The following is a 20,354-nucleotide window of genomic DNA, read 5'->3' as shown; positions in this document are numbered from 1 at the left end:
TAACATGCTACAGACAGAAACCTACGTCACCAACTCATAGAACATTTTATCCAAACATGTCTCATATTCTGGTTTGTTACATAAAATCAGGTTTAATGTTACTGGAAATATGAATGCAGATTGTCTATTTGATTATTACTGCAAAATTTCTTAGATATTCTATGGTATTGTGGGTATGGAGGAGCAAGTCCTCATCATTAACTGTCATGGATGCTAAAGAATTTAGGGGTGAGGTATCATGACTTCTGCCATTTACTTTCAAATAGTTAAAAATATATGTATATTTATATATGTTATTTCCATATGAAATATATCACACACGTGAAAGTGAAAGTTAAAGTCACTCAGTTGTGTCCAGCTGTTCATGACCCCAAGGACTATACAGTCCATGGAGTTCTCCAGGCAGAGTACTGGAGTGGGTAGCCTTTCCCTTCTCCAGGGGATCTTATCAACCCAGGTATCAAATCCAGGTCTCATGCATTGCAGGCAGATTCTTTATCAGCTGAGCCATGAGGGAAGCCCAAGAATACTGGAGTGGGTAGCCTATCCTTTTTCCAGTGGATCTTTCCGACCCAGGAATTGAACCAGGGTCTTCTGTATTGCAGGCAGATTCTTTACCAACTGAGCTGTCAGGAAAGCCCTATATCATACACAGGTATCATATATGCATGTGAAAAAGTAGATAGCAAGGTGTTCACTAGTGTTAAGTCTCGTGAAGGGTTTACAGATCTTGCTTATCCTCTTCTTCCAATTTTTCCATGGTTTTGAAACATTTCAAAGTAAAATCAAGTTGAATCATAGTATATAACGTGTGTCTAGCCCACTGTAGGTCTCAATAAGGGGTTGCCAAAATGAGGCCATCATCTATTTGGTTTTCCTTTGTCAGAATCTCAGAGATTCCATTTCACAGTCTTGGCTGTGGTTTGATTGAAGGCAGAGAAGTAACCACCCAGCAAGCTGAGTTGTGGTTTTTGTCTGAGACATTTGTGAAGAAAAAGGGAAAAAATAAAGAACCTGTTTAGCCTCCTATTAACAACCCCTTCACAGATGAAACACAGGGGCTCAGTGGCCACAAGCTGTTCTCACCAGTGGTGGGTTACTTCACACCCTCACAAAGGCAGTGGGGTGATGGAATTACAAATTCCACACATTTCCCAGAAGACAATTTTGTAGCACAGATGAAAGCACCTTGACTCCAGCCAGCTCAACCCGCAAGATGCTTCCCTGGTTCCCTGAAGGGGGTTTCAGTTAATGGACTAGAGCTGAGCTCCATCTGCAACTCAACCTCGATGTCAATGAGCCCCCAGCAAACAGAGATGGTGCCTCTCCCCTCTTCAGGAGAAATGGAACCTAAGTCCAGCATGCACAGGGTCCAGTGCTCTTCTGAGGCCTTCCTGTAGTCTCCATGGTCTGTGAGGTGGGGCCTCAGGAGAGCTGCAAGCCAGAGGCCTGGTGTCCTGAATGTTGGTGCTTTTACTGTGATGATGCCCACACAGCTCGAGAGAGCAGAGATGGAGCACCTCTGCTCTCTCAAACATTAATGGTGTTTGATTAAAATTTAATTTCAAAGCATTGCTGTTCTCAATTTGTTTTGATAAAGACCTTGTGATTGTTTTTTTTGTTGTTGTTTTGTTTTCCATTGGTGATGAGAAGAAACGGAGAGGTTGGGGCATGCCTTAAATATGGGACTTGTGATGTACAGTCGCACATGTAGGTAATCCTCAAAAAGTGGCCCAAGGCAGGCAGAGCATCTTGGCAAGAAATGCCCTGAGCTCTTCCTGGGCTAAACCCTCCTGTTCATCTTCAGCGTCCTGAATTTTCATGCTGGTTCCCAACACTGGCTCCCCCTTGTCTAACAACCAGGTTCCCCCATGAACTCTTGTCACTAAACCACCCTGGGTTTCCCTGGTGGCTCAGTCAGTAAAGAGACCGCCTGCAATGCTGGAGACCTGTGTTTGATATCTGGGTTGGGAAGATCCCTTGGAGAAGGAAATGGCTACCCACTCCAGTATTCTTGCCTGGGAAATCTCATGCACAGAGGAGCTCGGTGGGCTACAGTCCATGGAGTCACAAGAGTCAGACAGAACTTAGCAAGTAAGCCACCAAACCACCCTACTTGCCCCAACTCTATATCTCCTTATTATATAAAATCAGGTTTAATGTTATTGGAAATATGAAGGTGGATTGTTTATTTGATTATTTTTAAGTTAACGTGAAATTCTGCCATGTTGCCACTCCTTGGATATAGATGTCATGTTTTCTATAGCTATGACAGTGGACATCTACAGTTCTAAAGAGATGGGTGGGTGGTTTTTGGGTTGATTGTGCTAAAGGATTCTTTGTCAAGATTTTTTTTTTTTTTTGGATTTAGTGCAACTGTAGTAGCTACATTTAATGAAAACTTTAGAGTCGGATGGACATGATTCTAGTTTCTATACATGCCATCCTTTCTATGAGCACAACCTGGAAGTTAGGTGCTATGATTATCTCCTTTTTTAAAAAGTAACCACATGGCTGGGGGGTCTTAGTTCCCTGACCAGGGATCAAATCTGGGCCCCCAGCAGCGGAAGCACAGAGTCCTAACCACTGGATCACCAGAGAATTCCCAATCTATCGCCATTTTTACAGATAAGGAACCCAGGTGCTGAGAGGTTAAACAACTTTTTCCAGGTATATTTGGTTCCAGAGGCTGACTTTTCAGACAGTGTATTAGTCTATGTGCTGGAGAAGGAGCTATTTATCTTTGATACAATGGAGCCAAATCTAGAGAAAGTTCTGGCAGCTTCATCAGAAGCCAAATCCAGGGCCACAGAATGAAGCCAAGATGAGACGCCTGACCCTGTGTCGGAGGCTGGATGGGAATAGGCTCCCAGGAAGCAGGGCACTAAGATCTTCTGGAGAAGCTGACCTGGGTGAGAGCTGTACCCATAGGAGACTGAGGTTCTGTGCAAGACAGGAAGATGGCGGAACGAGGTGACAGAGGCTGAGTCCCCACCACCGTGCTACCCAAAAGCAGTCTGGAGGGGCTGCAAAGAGAGTGGCTGTGAGGATGATTTTAAACGGGATTGGGGAGGGCTTGTTACAAAGGCAGATGTGATAAAACTTCCAGGTCTAGGATAAGATGGAGGGATTGAGGGACAAGGTTAAAAGAGGTTGGAGTGCTTTCATCTATATGCTTGTGGGGCTTTGCAGCTGAGGATATGGGTCTTGATCCCACCAGGGACCATCACTCAGGTCTCCCTGTGTTCTAGGAAGTATACCTGAACAGAGGGAGAGAAGTCAGTATAGAGGAGGAAATGAGTTCAATTTTGGATACTTTTTTGAGATGCCTGTAGGACACCCAGGTGAATGTGTGGCTCTGGGTGCATTCAGTGTGTGTGCCAAGCTTTTTATATGTATTTTCTGATGCTAATTTTTAAGAGAATCCAGAGCCGTCTGACTCCAAACTCAACATGTCTCAACAGTACGATTGATACACATCTTCTCTTTTGAGAGGCATCAGTGTGGTTAAATGCTGGCACAGCAGGTGGCATAAAGTGAGAGCAGGGATGTGGATGAGCGTGTGTCTGTGGCAGAGGTGTCACTGTGTAGGGGCACAGGGCCCCCTGGAGTTGTGTACTGTACAGCCTGCATGCTGTGTTACTGAAGAGCTTAGAGAAGATGCTGATATACTGACAGAGAGATAAAAGATGCTGGAAAAAAATAAACCCTTGCAACTGCTAGGAGTGGCCGCCTGAGCTGGTCCAGCCCTCCCAGTTCCTGAGGGAGCACACCCACTCCCTGACTCACCGTCCTCCTCCGTCTGCACCACCAGCTCCTCGCTCTCCATCCGGCCTTCGGGATTGGACAGCAGCAGCCGCAGCCGGATGGTCATGAAGGGACGCAGTCCCCGCAGGGTGTAGTGGGAGGAGGTCTGGATGAGCTCCTCGGCCTCGTACTGCTGCTGGTTGAACACGTACTGGTACTGCACCGTGAGGTTGTAGCTGTGGCAGCGGGTTACCGCGTAGCCGAAGGGCTCCCACTGCAGGGTCAGCTGCCGGGCTCGGATGTCCACGATCTCCACGTTCTGTGGGCCGTGCACCGGGTCTGCAAGACACAAACACAAGACACGGGACTCTGAGCAGGCCATTGGGAAGGTGGGGTGGGGGCTCCGCTAAAACAGGGGGACACAGCTCTCACCAATTCAGCCACTGCCTTCCTGATTTCACCACTTAGAATATAATTTAATTAGTATTTTTCTATAAAATAAACCTATTATTTAAACACAAGCATCTAAAAGAAAACCTATTTAAAGGGAAAGCCTGAATCACTTGTCATAAATGAATACTAACCATTTGAAAAAAATGCAAAGTTGTTAAAATTGTTGAGGTTCATCAGGGTACCACTGAAGACCATCGTGGGTACCACCAACAGCACACACAATGCTTTGGGGAAATACTAATTGAGAAGGAAGCTGCAGTTCTGACCTATCTCTTTACATATCATCTGGCCACACCCTTCCCCTTGAGAAACCAGCCCCCTCCTTTTAGTTCACTGCACTCGAGTGCAGAGAATGCACACTGAGCTGCATCCACAACACACAGCACCCAGGCTGTCACTGTGACCAGTGGACAACGCCTTGGAATCTCCTTTCCTTTCACTGAAAACACAACGGATCCTTTTGGAGCCTCCCACAACAGACTTCAACCCTTCCTTCTCTCCTCTCCATTCTCCACCAAACAGGCCTCTCCAGGGATGTCACTCTAAAAACAGATCTGATGCAACGGTCCAACTCCTACGCACAGATTTGGACAAAATTATAAATCAAAAAGCAAAGGAGAAAAGGAAAGATAGAAACATCTGAATGCAGAGTTCCAAAGAATAGCAAGAAGAGATAAGAAAGCCTTCTTCAGCGATCAATGCAAAGAAATAGAGGAAAACAATAGAATGGGAAAGACTAGGGATCTCTTCAAGAAAATCAGAGATACCAAAGGAACATTTCATGCAAAGATGGGCTCGATAAAGGACGGAAATGGTATGGACCTAACAGAAGCATAAGATATTAAGAAGAGATGGCAAGAATACACAGAAGAACTATACAAAAAAGACCTTCACGACCCAGATAATCATGATGGTGTGATCAATGACCTAGAGCCAGACATCCTGGAATGTGAAGTCAAGTGGGCCTTAGAAAGCATCACTACGAACAAAGCTAGTGGAAGTGATGGAATCCCAGTTGAGCTATTTCAAATCCTGAAAGATGATGTTGTGAAAGCACTGCACTCAATATGCCAGCAAATTTGGAAAACTCAGCAGTGGCCACAGGACTGGAAAAGGTCAGTTTTCATGCCAATCCAAAAGAAAGGCAATGCCAAAGAATGCTCAAACTACCTCACAATTGCCCTCATCTCACACGCTAGTAAAGTAATGCTCAAAATTCTCCAAGCCAGGCTTCAGCAATATGTGAACCGTGAACTTCCTGATGTTCAAGCTGGTTTTCGAAAAGGCAGAGGAACCAGAGATCAAATTGCCAACATCCGCTGGATCATGGAAAAAGCAAGAGAGTTCCAGAAAAACATCTATTTTTGCTTTATTGACTATGCCAAAGCCTTTGACTGTGTGGATCACAAGAAACATTGGAAAATTCTGAAAGAGATGGGAATACCAGACCACCTGATCTGCCTCTTGAGAAATTTGTATGCAGGTCAGGAAGCAACAGTTAGACCTGGACATGGAACAACAGACTGGTTCCAAATAGGAAAAGGAGTTCGTCAAAGCTATATATTGTCACCCTGTTTATTTAACTTCTATGCAGAGTACATCATGAGAAACCTGGACTGGAAGAAGCACAAGCTGGAATCAGATTGCCGGGAGAAGTACCAATAACCTCAGATATGCAGATGACACCACCCTTATGGCAGAAAGTGAAGAGGAACTCAAAAGCCTCTTGATGAAAGTGAAAGAGGAGAGTGAAAAAGTTGGCTTAAAGCTCAACATTCAGAAAACGAAGATCATGGCATCCGGTCCCATCACTTCATGGGAAATAGATGGGGAAACAGTGGAAACAGTGTCAGACTTTATTTTTCTGGGCTCCAAAATCACTGCAGATGGTGACTGCAGCCATGAAATTAAAAGACGCTTACTCCTTGGAAGGAAAGTTATGACCAACCTAGATAGCATATTCAAAAGCAGAGACATTACTTTGCCAACAAAGGTCTGTCTACTCAAGGCTATGGTTTTTCCTGTAGTCATGGATGGATGTGAGAGTTGGACTGTGAAGAAGGCTGAGCGCCGAAGAATTGATGCCTTTGAACTGTGGTGTTGGAGAAGACTCTTGAGAGTCCCTTGGACTGCAAGGACGTCCAACCAGTCCATTCTGAAGGAGATCAGCCCTGGGATTTCTTTGGAAGGAATGATGCTAAAGCTGAAACTCCAGTACTTTGGCCACTTCATGTGAAGAGTTGACTCATTGGAAAAGACTCTGATGCTGGGAGGGATTGGGGGCAAAAGCAGAAGGGACGACAGAGGATGAGATGGCTGGATGGCATAACTGACTTGATGGACGTGAGTCTGAGTAAACTCCGGGAGTTGGTGATGGACAGGGAGGCCTGGCATGCTGCAATTCATGGGGTCACAAAGAATCGGACGTGACTGAGCGACTGAAATGATCTGATAAATCAAAAAGCTACTTGCACCCCCATGTTCACAGCAGCACTATTCACAATAGCCAAGACATGGGAGGAACTAAATGTCCATCAGCAAAGGAATGGATAACGATGTGGTACAATGGAATACTACTCAGCCATAAAAAGAATGAAATAATGTCATTTGCAGCTAAATGGATGGACCCAGAGATTATCATCCTAAGCGAAGGAAGTCAGAAAGAGAAAGATAAATACCATATGGTATCACTTACATGTGGAATCTAAAATATGGCACAAATGAATTTATCTACAAAATAGAAACACACTCACACGCATAAAGAACAGACTTGTGGTTGCCAAGGAGGAGGGGGCCAAGAGATAGAAAAACTGGGAGATGGGATTAGTAGATGCAAACTCTTATATGTAGAAAGAAAAAAGTTCTGCTGAAGAGCACAGGGAACTACATTCAATATCCTATAATAAATCATAACAGAAAATAAGAGGAAAAATAATATATAATTTTAAAAGAAAAACAAAATAAAAACAGGTCTTATTATGCCTTCTCGCCCTAGTGCTGTCTCCCATTCTATCCCTCCCTACTTACATTGGTCGCAGACCCTCATATATAACAGTGGCCATCTTTATTTTATTATGAATATTCTATTTATGCTTTATACAAATTAAGTAGAAGTTTTTGTACAAAATAGATTATAAAAAACAAAACTATTTTTTTAAATCTCCATATGTGAAGCTCATTCTCTAAGGTTTAGGCATTTATTACAATAGAAATGCAGCCTCTTTTATGGTCAGCGCGCCCCATAAGCTCTTCCGTCAGGGTTTCTTCGCTAGGAGTAGTTAAGCACAGGCTAGAGAGGCAATCAGTGTATCTCCCCCGACGCTACCTACAGGGCTTTACCAATTTATATAATCTCCCTGGGTCCATTTTCTATTTCATTTGTTAAATAGAGATAATGATAGTAGTTAACTTTATGCAGGGGATGGGGTGGGGGAGCACTAAATGAGGTGTTGTTTGCAAAAGCTCTTAGAATTACACCTGGAATTTAAGCACTCAATATTTGGCAGTTTTTCTTTTGCAGTAAAAGGAAAAGTACTAAAAATAATAACAAGCCCTCGCATGCTGGATCCACGCAACCACCTTATATGTGGCAGCACTGTGTAGCATCCTTACGCACAATGAGGGAGTCTGTCATCTCTCTGGTCCCCTCAGAGCATGTAGGGGAAAGGCTGCTTCCCCGCCAATGCAGTGATGAAAAGGGAGGGCGGGGAATTCCCTGGTGGTCCAGTGGTCAGGACTCTGCTCTTCCAATGCAAGGAGTGTGGGTTTGATCCCTGGTGGGATAGCTAAGACAGGGCATGCCACATGGCATGGCCAAAGAGAGAAAAGGAAGGCGACGCCGATGGAGCCGAGTCCTCTGATCTGTCCGTGCAGGGCAGATGTCCTGTGACTTGTGCAGGGACACACTTTGAAGTGGTTGTCTTTGGAGAAGGATGCTTAGAAATAAACGTCAGGGAGCCCAGTAGCCAGCCCACACCTCTGATGCACTGCTGGGGAGACTGGGGCAGCCTGGCCCTGCTCAACTACTGAGTTCACGGTCCCTCTTATAGCCCAATAACTCAGGTCATGTAAAGGAAAACCCGTGTTCCAAAAGCAAAGAGATGACACTGAACAAAAGCTGCTATGTGGAGCCCACATGGATCGAACAGTGAGAACTGAGGTCCCCAGAGCTGGGGAGTTCTGACCTGGTATGGCTGCTACTGCTGCTCGCTTCACATGAGGACAGACACATAGACAGAATTAACAGTGAGAAACTCCTCGCCTGGGAAGTCCTGAGCATCCCCCAGCACTGCCTGGTGGGAGCCTTTTTCTTGGTCCAGATGCCAGAACACTGCTGGCAGGGAGGCCGCCCACCCTACTCGGAACCTCATGAACCCTCCTCTGGGTGTGCCTTCAAAATTGACTTAGAGCTTTATCCAGCTAGATAACTGCCCTCATGCCCTCTTGGCTCACCTTGTTAGAGTGAGATCAGGAACACTTAAGACCCGTAAAATCCGAGGTTATAACCCTATTTTGTCAAACATCTTAAGGTGTACCACAGTCCATGTTAAATACACATTTGGGAATCTCCAATATTTCCTTCACTTCCCTGATAGCTCAGTTGGTAAAGAATCTGCCTGCAATACAGGAGACCCCGGTTCAATTCCTGGGTCAGGAAGATGAGCTTGGAGAAGGGATAGGCTACTCACTCCAGTATTCTTGGACTTCCCTTGTGGCTCAGCTGGTAAAGAATCTGCCTGCAATGTGGGAGACCTGGGTTTGATCCCTGGGTTGGGAAGATCCCCTGGAGAAGGAACGGCTATCCACTCCAGTATTCTGGCCTGGAGAATTCCATGGACTGTACAGTCCATGGGGTCGCAAAGAGTCTGACACGACTAAGTGACTTTCACTCTCTCTCACTCAAGACTCCCTTCAAGCACTAATGAAACAATAAAAACAAAACAACCTTGATGGCCAGCAGCCTCAGTTTGGGATTCTATCACCCCCATCAACTTGTGACTCCGCAAGGAAGAAACTGACTGCCAATCCCACTTTATGGATGAATAAACTGAAGCCACAGAGCTCCAGGAACTTACACAGACTGACAAGAGGTAAGTTCAGCGTGACAGCTTTTTAAAAATTGTCCTGCACGCTAGAATGTAAGCTCTTGGAGAGCAAGGGTGCTCTCTGCTCATCCCTTCAGCCTGTGCCCAGCGTATCAGTTGAAAGGATGCTTTAGTTTGTAAATACCACCACAACCTGTGAAGAAAGTATCACTAGCCTTGTCCTAGAGGAAACCAGTTTTATGAGATGAAAGGATGGGCCCAAAGCCACAGAGTGAGCAGCACAGCTGAGATCTGAAGGCTCTGGGTCCAGAGTCTCTTGTGTTTCCTCTGTACTGTGATATCAGGAAGGAGAACAAGGAAAGGACATAAACAGGAGGCCTGCCATGGTCATCAGGAATCTGGGGAGAAGGCAGTGAGAAACCTGAGAACTGTAAGGCAGAAGTGGCTTGATCCACAGGCGCCCAAGGCCGGCTGCGGAGGGTGACATGGGCACTTAATCACAGTGGGGCTAAGCTGAGTACTGACCTGTCTCCCCACTCCTCGCCTTCAGCCACTAGAGTCCTCTCCCTGAGCTCACCTAGGAAGGTGTACACATGAACACCTTTCTGCTGCTCTTCAAGGAAGGAGCAGACGAGGGCACCTTTTCAAAGAAGGCCGGAGATGTTGCAAGCCTGCCACAGAGCAAAGAGACTCCCTCCCAGAGTGGGAAGGTCAGGGCACAGGAGAAGTGACTTGCTCCCTCTGAAGCAGATGCGACTGACTGTCATCAGACAGGCCACAGGGAACAGTGGAGCCAGGCAAAGCACGGCTTGAAGCCAGACTCTGGCGCTCACTAGCTGTGTGACCTTGGGCAAGGGCACTTCATCTCTGAGCGTCCATTTCTTCGTCGATAAAGTGGAAATTGTTGCACTAATCACAGAGGGCTATTAATGAGAACAAAATGAACTGGAGAGAGAAAATTGCCTCTAACAGTGGGCATTCCTCTTTGAGAGAATGGCCTTTCTTGGAGAAAGGCCTTTAGAAGCTTGGTTGGAGTAGAAGCTTCACTCCCAGGGCCTCGGGATCAGTTGTACTTAGCCTTTAGAGGAAGAGGAAAATAAACTCACTGGCTGCTGGGACTGAATAGGGGAGGAAGAGAGTGAATATGACGGTAGGATCCTGGATGGAGCCCAAAGGGACTGTTCTCATGGGACTCCCAGTCTTCAATAAGGTCCTCAAGATACCACAAACGGTTGGCTATGATTGGATTTCTTGTGGCTTCTGAGGTCTGAATGCCTCACTTGAGCCAAGTAAGATGCCACGTGGGAACAAAGAGACCAGAGGCAAAGAGGACTTGGAAAAAAATGTCCAGGTGTGTTACTGACACCTTGAAAGATAATGTGGGGCTTTCTCAGGCTATGGAATCAGAGATTCAAGCAAAACTCAGTTCAAGTGAAAAGACAAGAACTTTGGTGGCCCCGTGGGTGAGACATGTGTGGGTGAAAGTGTTCTGTAAGCTCGAGCACTCCCATTCAAGACAAGGCAAAACTGGCTGTACATTAACTATGGACTGGCAGCTGCATGCTGAAAACAAGTGTTCAGCATAGGGAACTGAGGTCAGCGAAGGGACGTGACTTACACAGCTAAGCCAGTCCTCAGCTCTGGACTCCCACGGCACCTTACACAACCGTCCAGTCCGCTCAGTGCTTGCCAATGCTTTCCAGGAGCTGCTTGTTCTTGTATCCATCACTCCTCCCAGGCTGTAAGGGACCATATGCTGTTTGTCCAGCAACCCAGCACATGGCACCAGGCCCGTCAAGGGGTCCAGTCTGTGTTGGTTAAACTGAGATGAACAGATGGTGATCTGTTTTTGAGAACTGGGCTTGGGCCCCCTGACTCCACAATTCTCTGTTCTGTCCCCTGCAAGCACATCACTAAGTCTTTAAGGTGAATGTATCTATTTTTTTTCATTCAAACAAGAGAATGTCCTGAAATCCTACATGATGGAAACTAGTTTTCAAAACGCGTGATGGAAGCATTCATGCTTTCACTCTGACCCTCCCAGACCTCAGATGCCAAAGCCTGCTTCTGCTCTGGTAATTGGCTACAGCAGGGAGAATCTCAGGTTTACATTCCAGTTGGTACAAACAAGTTGGAAATTGCTGAGAAAGCCTTGTGTGTGCAGTGGAGATTGGTTTGTTGAATTTATATCCCTCGTGTAAATATGTCCAAGCCCAGAGCCCATGGTTTCTGCCTCCAGATAAGGCTCTGTCCATATGACCTTCTTGAGAAAGAGCCTACAGGCCATTGAGATGGCAAGCAGTGGGAACAGAGTGTGTCTCATCTGGGAAGCTGGAAAGTCTGCCTCTGATGGACAATCACAGTGGCGGGACCTCTGGGTTCACGGTCTCTATGCCTTTAGACTTGGCAGTGAGGGCCCACCCCCAGCCCTATGCACTGGGAGCACACGCTGGCCCTCTGCAGACCATGCCCTTCTCCTGGAGCAGGAGTCAGTGCACCACTGTGCCTGCCTGGTCCCTGTGAACCCACTGGCCCATCTGGACCAGGCTCTGCATGCCCAACACCTCATAATTCCCTGTCCCAATGGCCCCAAACTCAATTTCAGAGCTTGTCTGAACCTCTTTCCTTGGTTTGGCCATCCAAGGTCAGACCATATTCCATCTGTGTACCCCTAGATCCAAAGGGTGAACAAAGGATGGCTGTTTGGAGGAACAGATCTTTGTGGGGAAGGATGGAGTCAGGTGAAAGGAGAAGGACAGAGACCACAGGCCTCTGTGTGTATCTTGTCCCAGATTCTTTTGTGTTATTACATATGTTAGAGACAGATATGTGTGTGTGTGTGTGTGTGTGTGTGTGTGTGTGTGTGTGTGTGTCTCATTCACATCTTCAGAAGCTTCTTTATTCTGAAGCTACCTCTGGAAGGAGAGGTGGACCTCTTCACCTCAATCATGTGCCCCCTTGCCATGTGAGATCTTACTAAAGTACCATTTCCTCATGAAGTACCATTTTCAACCCAAAACTCAGAGCGCAACCTGCAACTTACACCCTCCCACCTCTAAATTCCCTAATTTTCCACTGTTCATTCTTTGAACCCTATGTTGCTAAAGCAGAGTGTCGCATCCTTGATCCTTTTATACCTCCATGCTCTGCTTGGGTTGCCACTCGCAAAACCCTATTCAGTATATTCAAGGCCTGACTCCAAAGCCACTCTGTAACTTTCTCCAAAAACCTTTCTTGCCCAGACAGGATGAATCATCATCTCTTTTCTTTACTATTTCTTCCACAGTCCTTATCAAACTGCAGATTAATTGTCTGCATGTTTGGTTCACACTCACCCTCTCCCTGCTCACCCGTGAGCACCTAGATCTCTTCATTTTTATAACTGGAACTTATAACTGATTAATAAATAAGTATGAGTAAATATAAAAAGTATGAGACAACTGAAGACCGAACCAGAATCAAGGCTCTAACATCCTGCAGGGGAAATGAAGCAAGTGAAGGGGTGAATCAGGACTCTCTCTACACTCCAGTTAAGGTAATCACGTGGTTAAGTTAGAATTCCAGCTTCTTCTTTTATAGGGACCAAGCCTTCATCCCTTCTGTCAAAGGTAATTGCTGAACAATCTCCTAATGACCTTAATCAAGGCAACATCTTATTATTTTTTTAAAAAAAAAGGATTAGCAAAGCAGATTTCCGATTCATGAATTTTCTATGTATTCATCTTAGAATGTAGAGTTGGCTGTAACATATGTACTGTTCAAAGTTGAACCTAAATTGAGATAATTTGGGGGCATGGGGCTGAAAATATGGAGGTGGATAGCTTGTATGTAAAATTAATTTTTTATCCATTTGGAGATGCAATTTGAGTTCCTTTCAAATTAAATTGCAATGGAGTCCTAGGCAGCTGGAAACATTATTGCCAACATAATTTGATACTGCAAGAGCAGTAATACATTGACAGATAGTTCATGTGACCATTAATTTGCAATTTCTGCATGGAAATGATACACGAAGGGAAAAAAGGTAAAAGGAACAAAATTAAAATCCATCTTCTTTCAGCATGATCCAAACCTGCTCTCATGCTTCCTTTCTGCCACCACCTCTCATTTACTGCAGATGTTTGGCAGAAGATGAGAATTTGTTGACTATTATCACAGACACCCTTATGAAGGTAGGCAAGGACAGCAATCCAGAGGCTTCATTTCGGGATATCAGTACCCTCACCATCCAGGGTCACTGGGTCCTATCTACCCCGGCCACTAAAATCACCCAAAGCTAGAACATGTTATCTTGTGAGAGCTGACTCAGTTGTCATCCTCTTGCAGAGGTGTCATAGAGGATGCATGTCATCCACATGTTCGTTGGCTCACCCACTACTGAAACAGTGCTCCGGAGCAGGGAGGCATCGTGATGTGGTAAAAAGGAACACTGGCTCTGTCATCACCTGGACCTAAAGCAAGTGACCAGTCCCATCTGCATAATTTTTCTCATGTGTAAATCAAGACTGGTACTCCCTGCCTTTTAGGGCCACGGGGTGAATTAAGGAGATGGTGTTCACCAAGCTCCTGGATGGTATGTGACACAGCTGCGTTCCCTTAAATACAATTCCCACCTCCAGAAGGGAGGCGAGGCAAGGGAACCACTGAGATAGAACAGGGGTCCTGAAGATGACAGGGGACCCCTGGCCAGGTTCTCGGTCCAGCTGGTGGCTGGGTTCATGCTTTTTAAATGACGGTTTTGACTTAGCAAGTTCCCATTAACGCATATTTACACAGCTATCTATACTTCCCTTTCTACAAACATGCCTCGGACCACTGAGATGGGACAGGCATTTGGGGATGCTGGGGAATGACATGGACGATTTCTGACCTTCATGAAATCCATACTCTAGAGGGGGATGTAGACACCACAGCTGTGAAGGGCGGAATGATGACGCCTGATGGAGCCTTTGCAGGGAAGGTGCTGGGCTTCCAGGCAACAAGTGTCAGAAGGACACAGCCTTGCGCTGGAAATTCATCTGAGCCAATTTAGTCATGACTCACGCACAGCCTTACATTCATTTTCACAGAAACCAGAAGCCACCAAAGAAATCTGAGGTGAGTGAAGGTTAACAACGCCTCCATAATGACATTATTAGGTTATAAATAAAAGCAAGTCTGAGGTCAAATTCTACTACACAGATAAGCATTTACTATACAAACGTGTATTAGTAAGGAGAGACAAAACAGCTCACACAATCCATCCCATAAAGTTCAATGAGGCCCTAGCAACCTGTCCTTGTCCTTTTAGGTGATCGGGTTCCTGTCTTGTGTGGAGGTTCATTTAAAGCAGTTACAACAGCATTCTCAGGTAGGAGTTGACAAACTTTTTTTGTAAAGGGCTAGATACTAAATACTTTAAGCTTTGTGGGTCAGTCTCTGTTGTAACTATTTGTCTCTGCTGTCATAATGCAAAGGCAGACACAGACAATGTGTAGACAACTGGCATGGCTGTGTTCCGATAGGGATACACTGGGAGTCTGGGATTGACAAGTACACACTGCTGCTGCTGCTGCTGCTCAGTCGCTTCAGTCGTGTCTGACTCTGTGCGACCCCATAGACGGCAGCCCATCAGGTTCCACCGTCCCTGGGATTCTCCAGGCAAGAACACTGGAGTGGGTTGCCATTTCCTTCTCCAGTGTATGAAAGTGAAAAGTGGAAGTGAAGTCGCTCAGTCGTGCCTGACTCTTAGAGACCCCATGGACTGCAGCCCACCAGGCTCCTCCGTCCATGGGATTTTCCAGGCAAGAGTACTGGAGTGAGGTGCCATGGCCTTCTCCGAGTACACATTGCTATGTTTTAAAATAAAATATTTCTCCATTAAAAAAAAATAATAATAAAGGCAAGAAAGCCAAGGCTGTGGCTATACTTTGTCCACTTCTGTCCTAAGGGCAGAATCAAGAACCATTACAGATTCATTAGGTAACCAGGGATTCTCCTCATCCAATAGGTTACACAGGACTGTTTAGGAATCACAGTTTGGACACCATCCCTAAGGCTAAGAGTTAGAGGCCTTACTGGGTTCTCCTGTATCATGTACATTTGGAAAGCACTTTCATGCTATTTTGGCCAATCTGTGTATTTTGAATACTTTTCACCAATTAGAGTCCATTTTAAAATATTTACACTAGTCTACAGGTCCCTGATTCCACCAGAACAATCAATTTCTGGCACTTGGTGTGCTGATTAGCAAAATGAAGGTTGTGGATTAAGACATGATATCAGAAGCACCTGGGCACCAGCATCAAAAGCACTTATCGACTAGAATACCAGGGGTCCTTCCCTGACCAGTACAGTCTTGATGGGAAGGCTGGCAGCACTGGGTTAGAACCTCACCCATAACTCATGATAAGATTCCACTGGTAAATACTTGAGAGTAAATCAGCAACAGTGTAATGTGGAGTCGAGAGGTCAACAAGGGTGTCCTGAAGGAGGCAGCCTTGGGCAAAGGAGAGATATCTAACCAGGTAAAAGTTGTGCAGTTGTGGAGAAACAGAAGTTGAACACAGGGAGAGGGAAGGTTAAGCCCCAGGCAAAGGTGTCAGCACGTTTAAAGTCCAAGATATAAGCGGGACTTCCCTGTGATCCAGGGGCTAAGACCACACACTCCCAAACCAGGGGGCCAGGGTTTGATCCCTGGTCAGGGAACTAGCTCCCACATGCTACAACTAAGAGTTTGCATGCAGGAACTAAAGATCCCACGTGCTGCAAGGAAGATGGAAGATCCTGAGCGCGGCAACCACGACCCGGTACAGCCAAGTCAATTAATAAAAATAAACATATTAAAAAATAAAGCCCAAGACACAAGATGAAAGGAGCAAATGGCCATCAAGATGCTGATGCACAAGTGGACAGGCAATGGGAGCAGCAATCCCTGCCTCCCACGGCAGACTCACACTCTCTGCAGTGATTATCAGGCCAGTCTGAGTGCTACGCATTATAATGGGCATTATAATCACCTAAGAAGTAACTGAGAACAGCAACTCAGGTAATTGTAACAGAGATACAGTATTCTTTGCCAAAAGTCAAGCATAGGACAAACTCATCCTCTTAAATATTTTTGAGCTCCTACTGTGTGTCAGGCACTACATCAAATGTAGGAGTGACCCAAACAGGCAAAAATCCTCTCTGCCCTGAAGGGGCTTCCATTCTCGTAGGGAGTAGGGGGTTAAATAATATATGAGATCATCAGAAATGAGAATGTCAGATGGCGTAAGTGCTCTAGAGATTCTAGGGAAAAATCAACCAGGTGAATTTGGCTGCAATGTAACGAAGGGTAAAACCAGGTCTGGTCCAGCAGCCCTATCTCTTGGGCTCTACAGTTTAGCTGCTCAGGGTGTGGATGGGGAACCAGGAGTCAGACACAGCACAGGTTCAAGAGGCAACCAACTGGCTGGAGGCCATGGACTTCAGGCCCAGGGTGAACATACAGCTACAACCCAAGGGTCCTAGGATAGTCATTGAGCCATGGTTCCAACATCCTTTCTATACCCTGCTTTGTGATGCTGGGGCTGGTAGTCCATAAAGCACATCTCTGCTTCATCACATGGTTCTATGCTAGTCTCTGCCAGTTGGGGGCAATTGACAGTGGTCTTCAACCTTCCTGGCACTGTGTTAGTCCCTCAGTAGTGTCCAGCTCTTCGCAACCCCATGGACTGTGCCTGCCAGGCTCCTCTGTCCACGGAATTCTCCAGGCAAGAATACTAGAGTGGGTTGCCATGCCCTTTTCCAGGGGATCTTCCCGACCCAGGGATCGAACCCAGGTCTTCTGCATTGTAGGCACATTCTTTACCATCTGAACCACCAGGGCAGTAGGGACAGGTTTTGTGGAAGACAATCTTCCCATGGACAGGGGAGCGGATGGTTTCAGGATGATTCAAGTGCATTATATTTGTTATGCTGAGGCTGATCTGACAGGAGGCAGTGGTTAGGTGGTAATAAGAGCGATCGGGAAGCAGCTGTAAATATAGATGAAGCTTCACTTGCACACAGCTCCTGCTCTGTGGCCCAGTTCCTAACAGGCCACAGACCAGTATCGGTCTATGGCCCAAGGGTTGGGGATCCCTGCTCTAAGAGGAAGAGAGTACTTGCTGTTTCCGTGGGCATCACTCCAATATCACTTCTTTACCTCAGGGAAGTTCATTCTGTTCCAGCAGTTGGATCTAGTTTGCAGTTTCTCTAACACTTAAAGAGCAGGATTCACTGCAGAACCTCAGAGACACTGCTGCTGCTGCTGCCAAGTCGCGTCAGTTGTGTCCGACTCTTTGCGACCCCATGGACTGCGGCCTACCAGGCTCCTCCGTCCATCCATGGGATTTTCCAGGCAAGAGTACTGGAGTGGGGTGCCATTGCCTTCTCCATCAGAGACACTAGCACCAGCCAAAAAGTGCTCCTTCTTCCAACTTTTTAAATGCTTCTGATTCTAGCCTGTTCTCTTGTTCTCTCCAGCCCCAGTGGTACCTGTCCTCAGAGCTGATATGCTGGTATAATACTTTCATGTTCTCTGTTACCTTTGGAGTTTTCTAGCCAATTCCTTATATAGAGTTAACAAGAAGTTTCCAAACTTTCATGGTGACCTTGGTGTTACGGTCATTTTTTCCGCACAGTTCCTAGCCAAAGAAATACCTAGTGGCTGCATTCACTAGTTGGTCCAAGCAGTTTAATAAGTATTTATCGCCTAACCCTGAGTGAGTCTTCCTGGGTACCTCAAATGGTAAAGAATCTGCCTGCAGTGTGGGAGACCTGGGTTCGATCCCTGGGTGGGGAAGCTCCCCTGGAGGAGGGCATGGGAACCCACTCCAGTGTTCTTGCCTGGAGCATTCCATGGACAGAGGAGCCTGGCAGGCTACAGTCCATGGGGTTGTAAAGAGTCGGACACAACCGAGAGACTAAAACAGACACAGCCACTTAATAGCAGCTTGAGAAAACAATACACACAAATCCAAAGAAAAAATACTTCAATCCCCTTCTTAAATAACCACAATCACTTATTTATAGGATATCTACATTTGTCAAGCCCTGCACACCTTATCAAACTGTAGGTTCAGATTAAAAATTGCTCCTCTTGTTGCCTGCCCCATGCTGATTTTCCTGCAATTACTTGCTTTTTACCTCGGCAACAACAGTAAGCCCAGCTTTGCAAAGATACGATGTCAGTGAAAGGAAGGGAGCCCAGTCTTATGTTGAAACTGTGTATCACTCAACTTAGTAGTCTGTACAGTGTCTGACAGATGACACTGTTTTCCATGTTAATTTAAAACTGAAATTCTAAACATACTCATGCCGTGCCTTTGTGAGTTCATTGTGGTAGGCTAGGCTGCCTCAGGAAAGTTTGAGAACCACCAATGGTGAACTCCTATTAGGCAATCCTCCCTGTTATTAAAGTAAGTGTGTGATGAAAGTCAAACTCGACCTTGACTGGTCTGGATGCAAGATCTAAATGCCTGAACTTGATCGTTCCCCATTCCCTGCCCTCCTTTCCCTGGGCTCCATTCTACCTTGGTACCCCTGCCCACAAATTCGATGTGCTAGCTGGCCATGCTCTGCTTCCCAGCTCTGGCTCAGACCTGTCTCTTCACTCTCGGCCCCATACAGATGGGCCCACCTGGACGGTTGCTGAGTGAGGAGCAGGGTGGCCGGCCACACCTCCTGCCAAAATGGCTCAGGTGTTCAAACACCAGGAAGAATTAAATGGACACAGGCTCAAGATTGCAGCCTGGAAATAAAAGCTTCAGAATGCTTAAAAATTACTTCTGTGGCAGAGGAAACTGGGTTGGAAAGAGAGAAGCAATATCTGAATTACATGGTTTCAGTTTCTGGAGAAAGGAGTTTTAACGTGGGGTGGGGCTTTGCTTCAATTTACACTTAATTCATGGTAAGTCCCTTTGTCTGTTTAAAAAAAAAAAAAGGAAAAGAGGGGGAAAGGAAAAAAAGCTGGAGAAAGAGTAAAACCTGAAACATCTGTGATCCAAAGCCACCCAGCGCTGAGCCCAGGTAAGGTATATATTACACCTTCTGAACACCACCTGTCCTTGGGACAGACAGTCTGGCTGTGAACATCATGAGCCCTGGAATTAGGGAAGAGCCCTTAGTGCACCTAACCTGCCATCACGGTGATACTGGTAAGAAGCCATTTGTAATGTAAATCAAATTATTTCTAGAATATGTCAAACAAACAAAAGTAGGATCTCCTGACTGGATCCTGACAGCCCGTCTCCCAGGATGATCTTGATCTACCAAGGAGTCACATTAATCCGCAGACACTACTCAGGACTGCTGGACCGTGGAGAGCCCTGCTGTGTCAGCAGCCCCAGAAATGCCTACCCAGCTTTCTTATGATGCCCAAAGCTTTATTTATTTACTATTTTGGAAACGTACAAGAGTATCACTACACTGAAGGAATCATTTCAAACAAATCCCCTGTCAGTGAAAGGTGGCTTATTCTCTGCCGAAGTTTCATTTGAGACTCACCTACACGAGGAGAAAGGATACACGGTGAAGCAAACAGTGTCTATTCTGGTCGCCTTGCGGCAGAACAGCAAGAAGAGGGCTCCAGCAGAACAGCAAGCACAGGACAAAGGAAGCTAGAAGACCCATTTACCCCCCGATTATCCATCTCATTCACTCGTGAAGCATGAGCACCTCTCGGCAAAGGCAAGGGGCGTAAAATGCTTACCTGCTCCGCAGCTGGCCCTGCTAACAGAAAGGACCCCTGGTCATGACACTGCGGGATACAATCAGGCTCTTACAGACGCCATCAAATGATAATCCCCCACATCAGAATCCTGAAGGGGTCACTATCCTACCCGCTGGACTTTCAACATCAACATACCCTTTTTTGTTTGTTTTTTAAACTTTTTATTTTGTACTGAGTATAGCTGATTAACAATACTGTCTGCAGCAAAGGGACTCAGTCTATATATACAAGTATCCATTCTCCCCCAAACTCCCCTCCCATCCAGGCTGCCACGTAACAGTGAGCAAAGTTCCCAGGGCTATGCAGCAGGTCCTTGATAGTTATCGATTTTAAATATAGCAGTGAGTACATCTCCATCCCAAATTCAATAACTA

General features: G+C 46.0%; 1 protein-coding gene across 10 annotated transcripts in view; it reads right to left on the bottom strand.

Annotated features, from left to right (window-relative positions):
- Positions 1-20,354, bottom strand: part of PTPRT (protein tyrosine phosphatase, receptor type T) — a 1,160,479-nt gene that overhangs the window by 420,903 nt on the left and 719,222 nt on the right. For all 10 annotated transcript variants that reach the window (XM_027558515.1, XM_027558516.1, XM_027558518.1 and 7 more), the window contains exon 8: positions 3,790-4,086. In XM_027558515.1, coding sequence (XP_027414316.1) covers positions 3,790-4,086 — 297 coding nt within the window. The remainder of the gene's footprint in view (positions 1-3,789; positions 4,087-20,354) is intronic.

This window comes from Bos indicus x Bos taurus, chromosome 13, assembly GCF_003369695.1.
Source record: "Bos indicus x Bos taurus breed Angus x Brahman F1 hybrid chromosome 13, Bos_hybrid_MaternalHap_v2.0, whole genome shotgun sequence".
In the NCBI taxonomy this organism is placed as follows: domain Eukaryota; kingdom Metazoa; phylum Chordata; class Mammalia; order Artiodactyla; family Bovidae; genus Bos; species Bos indicus x Bos taurus.
This window is presented reverse-complemented; position numbering and strand designations above follow the sequence as displayed.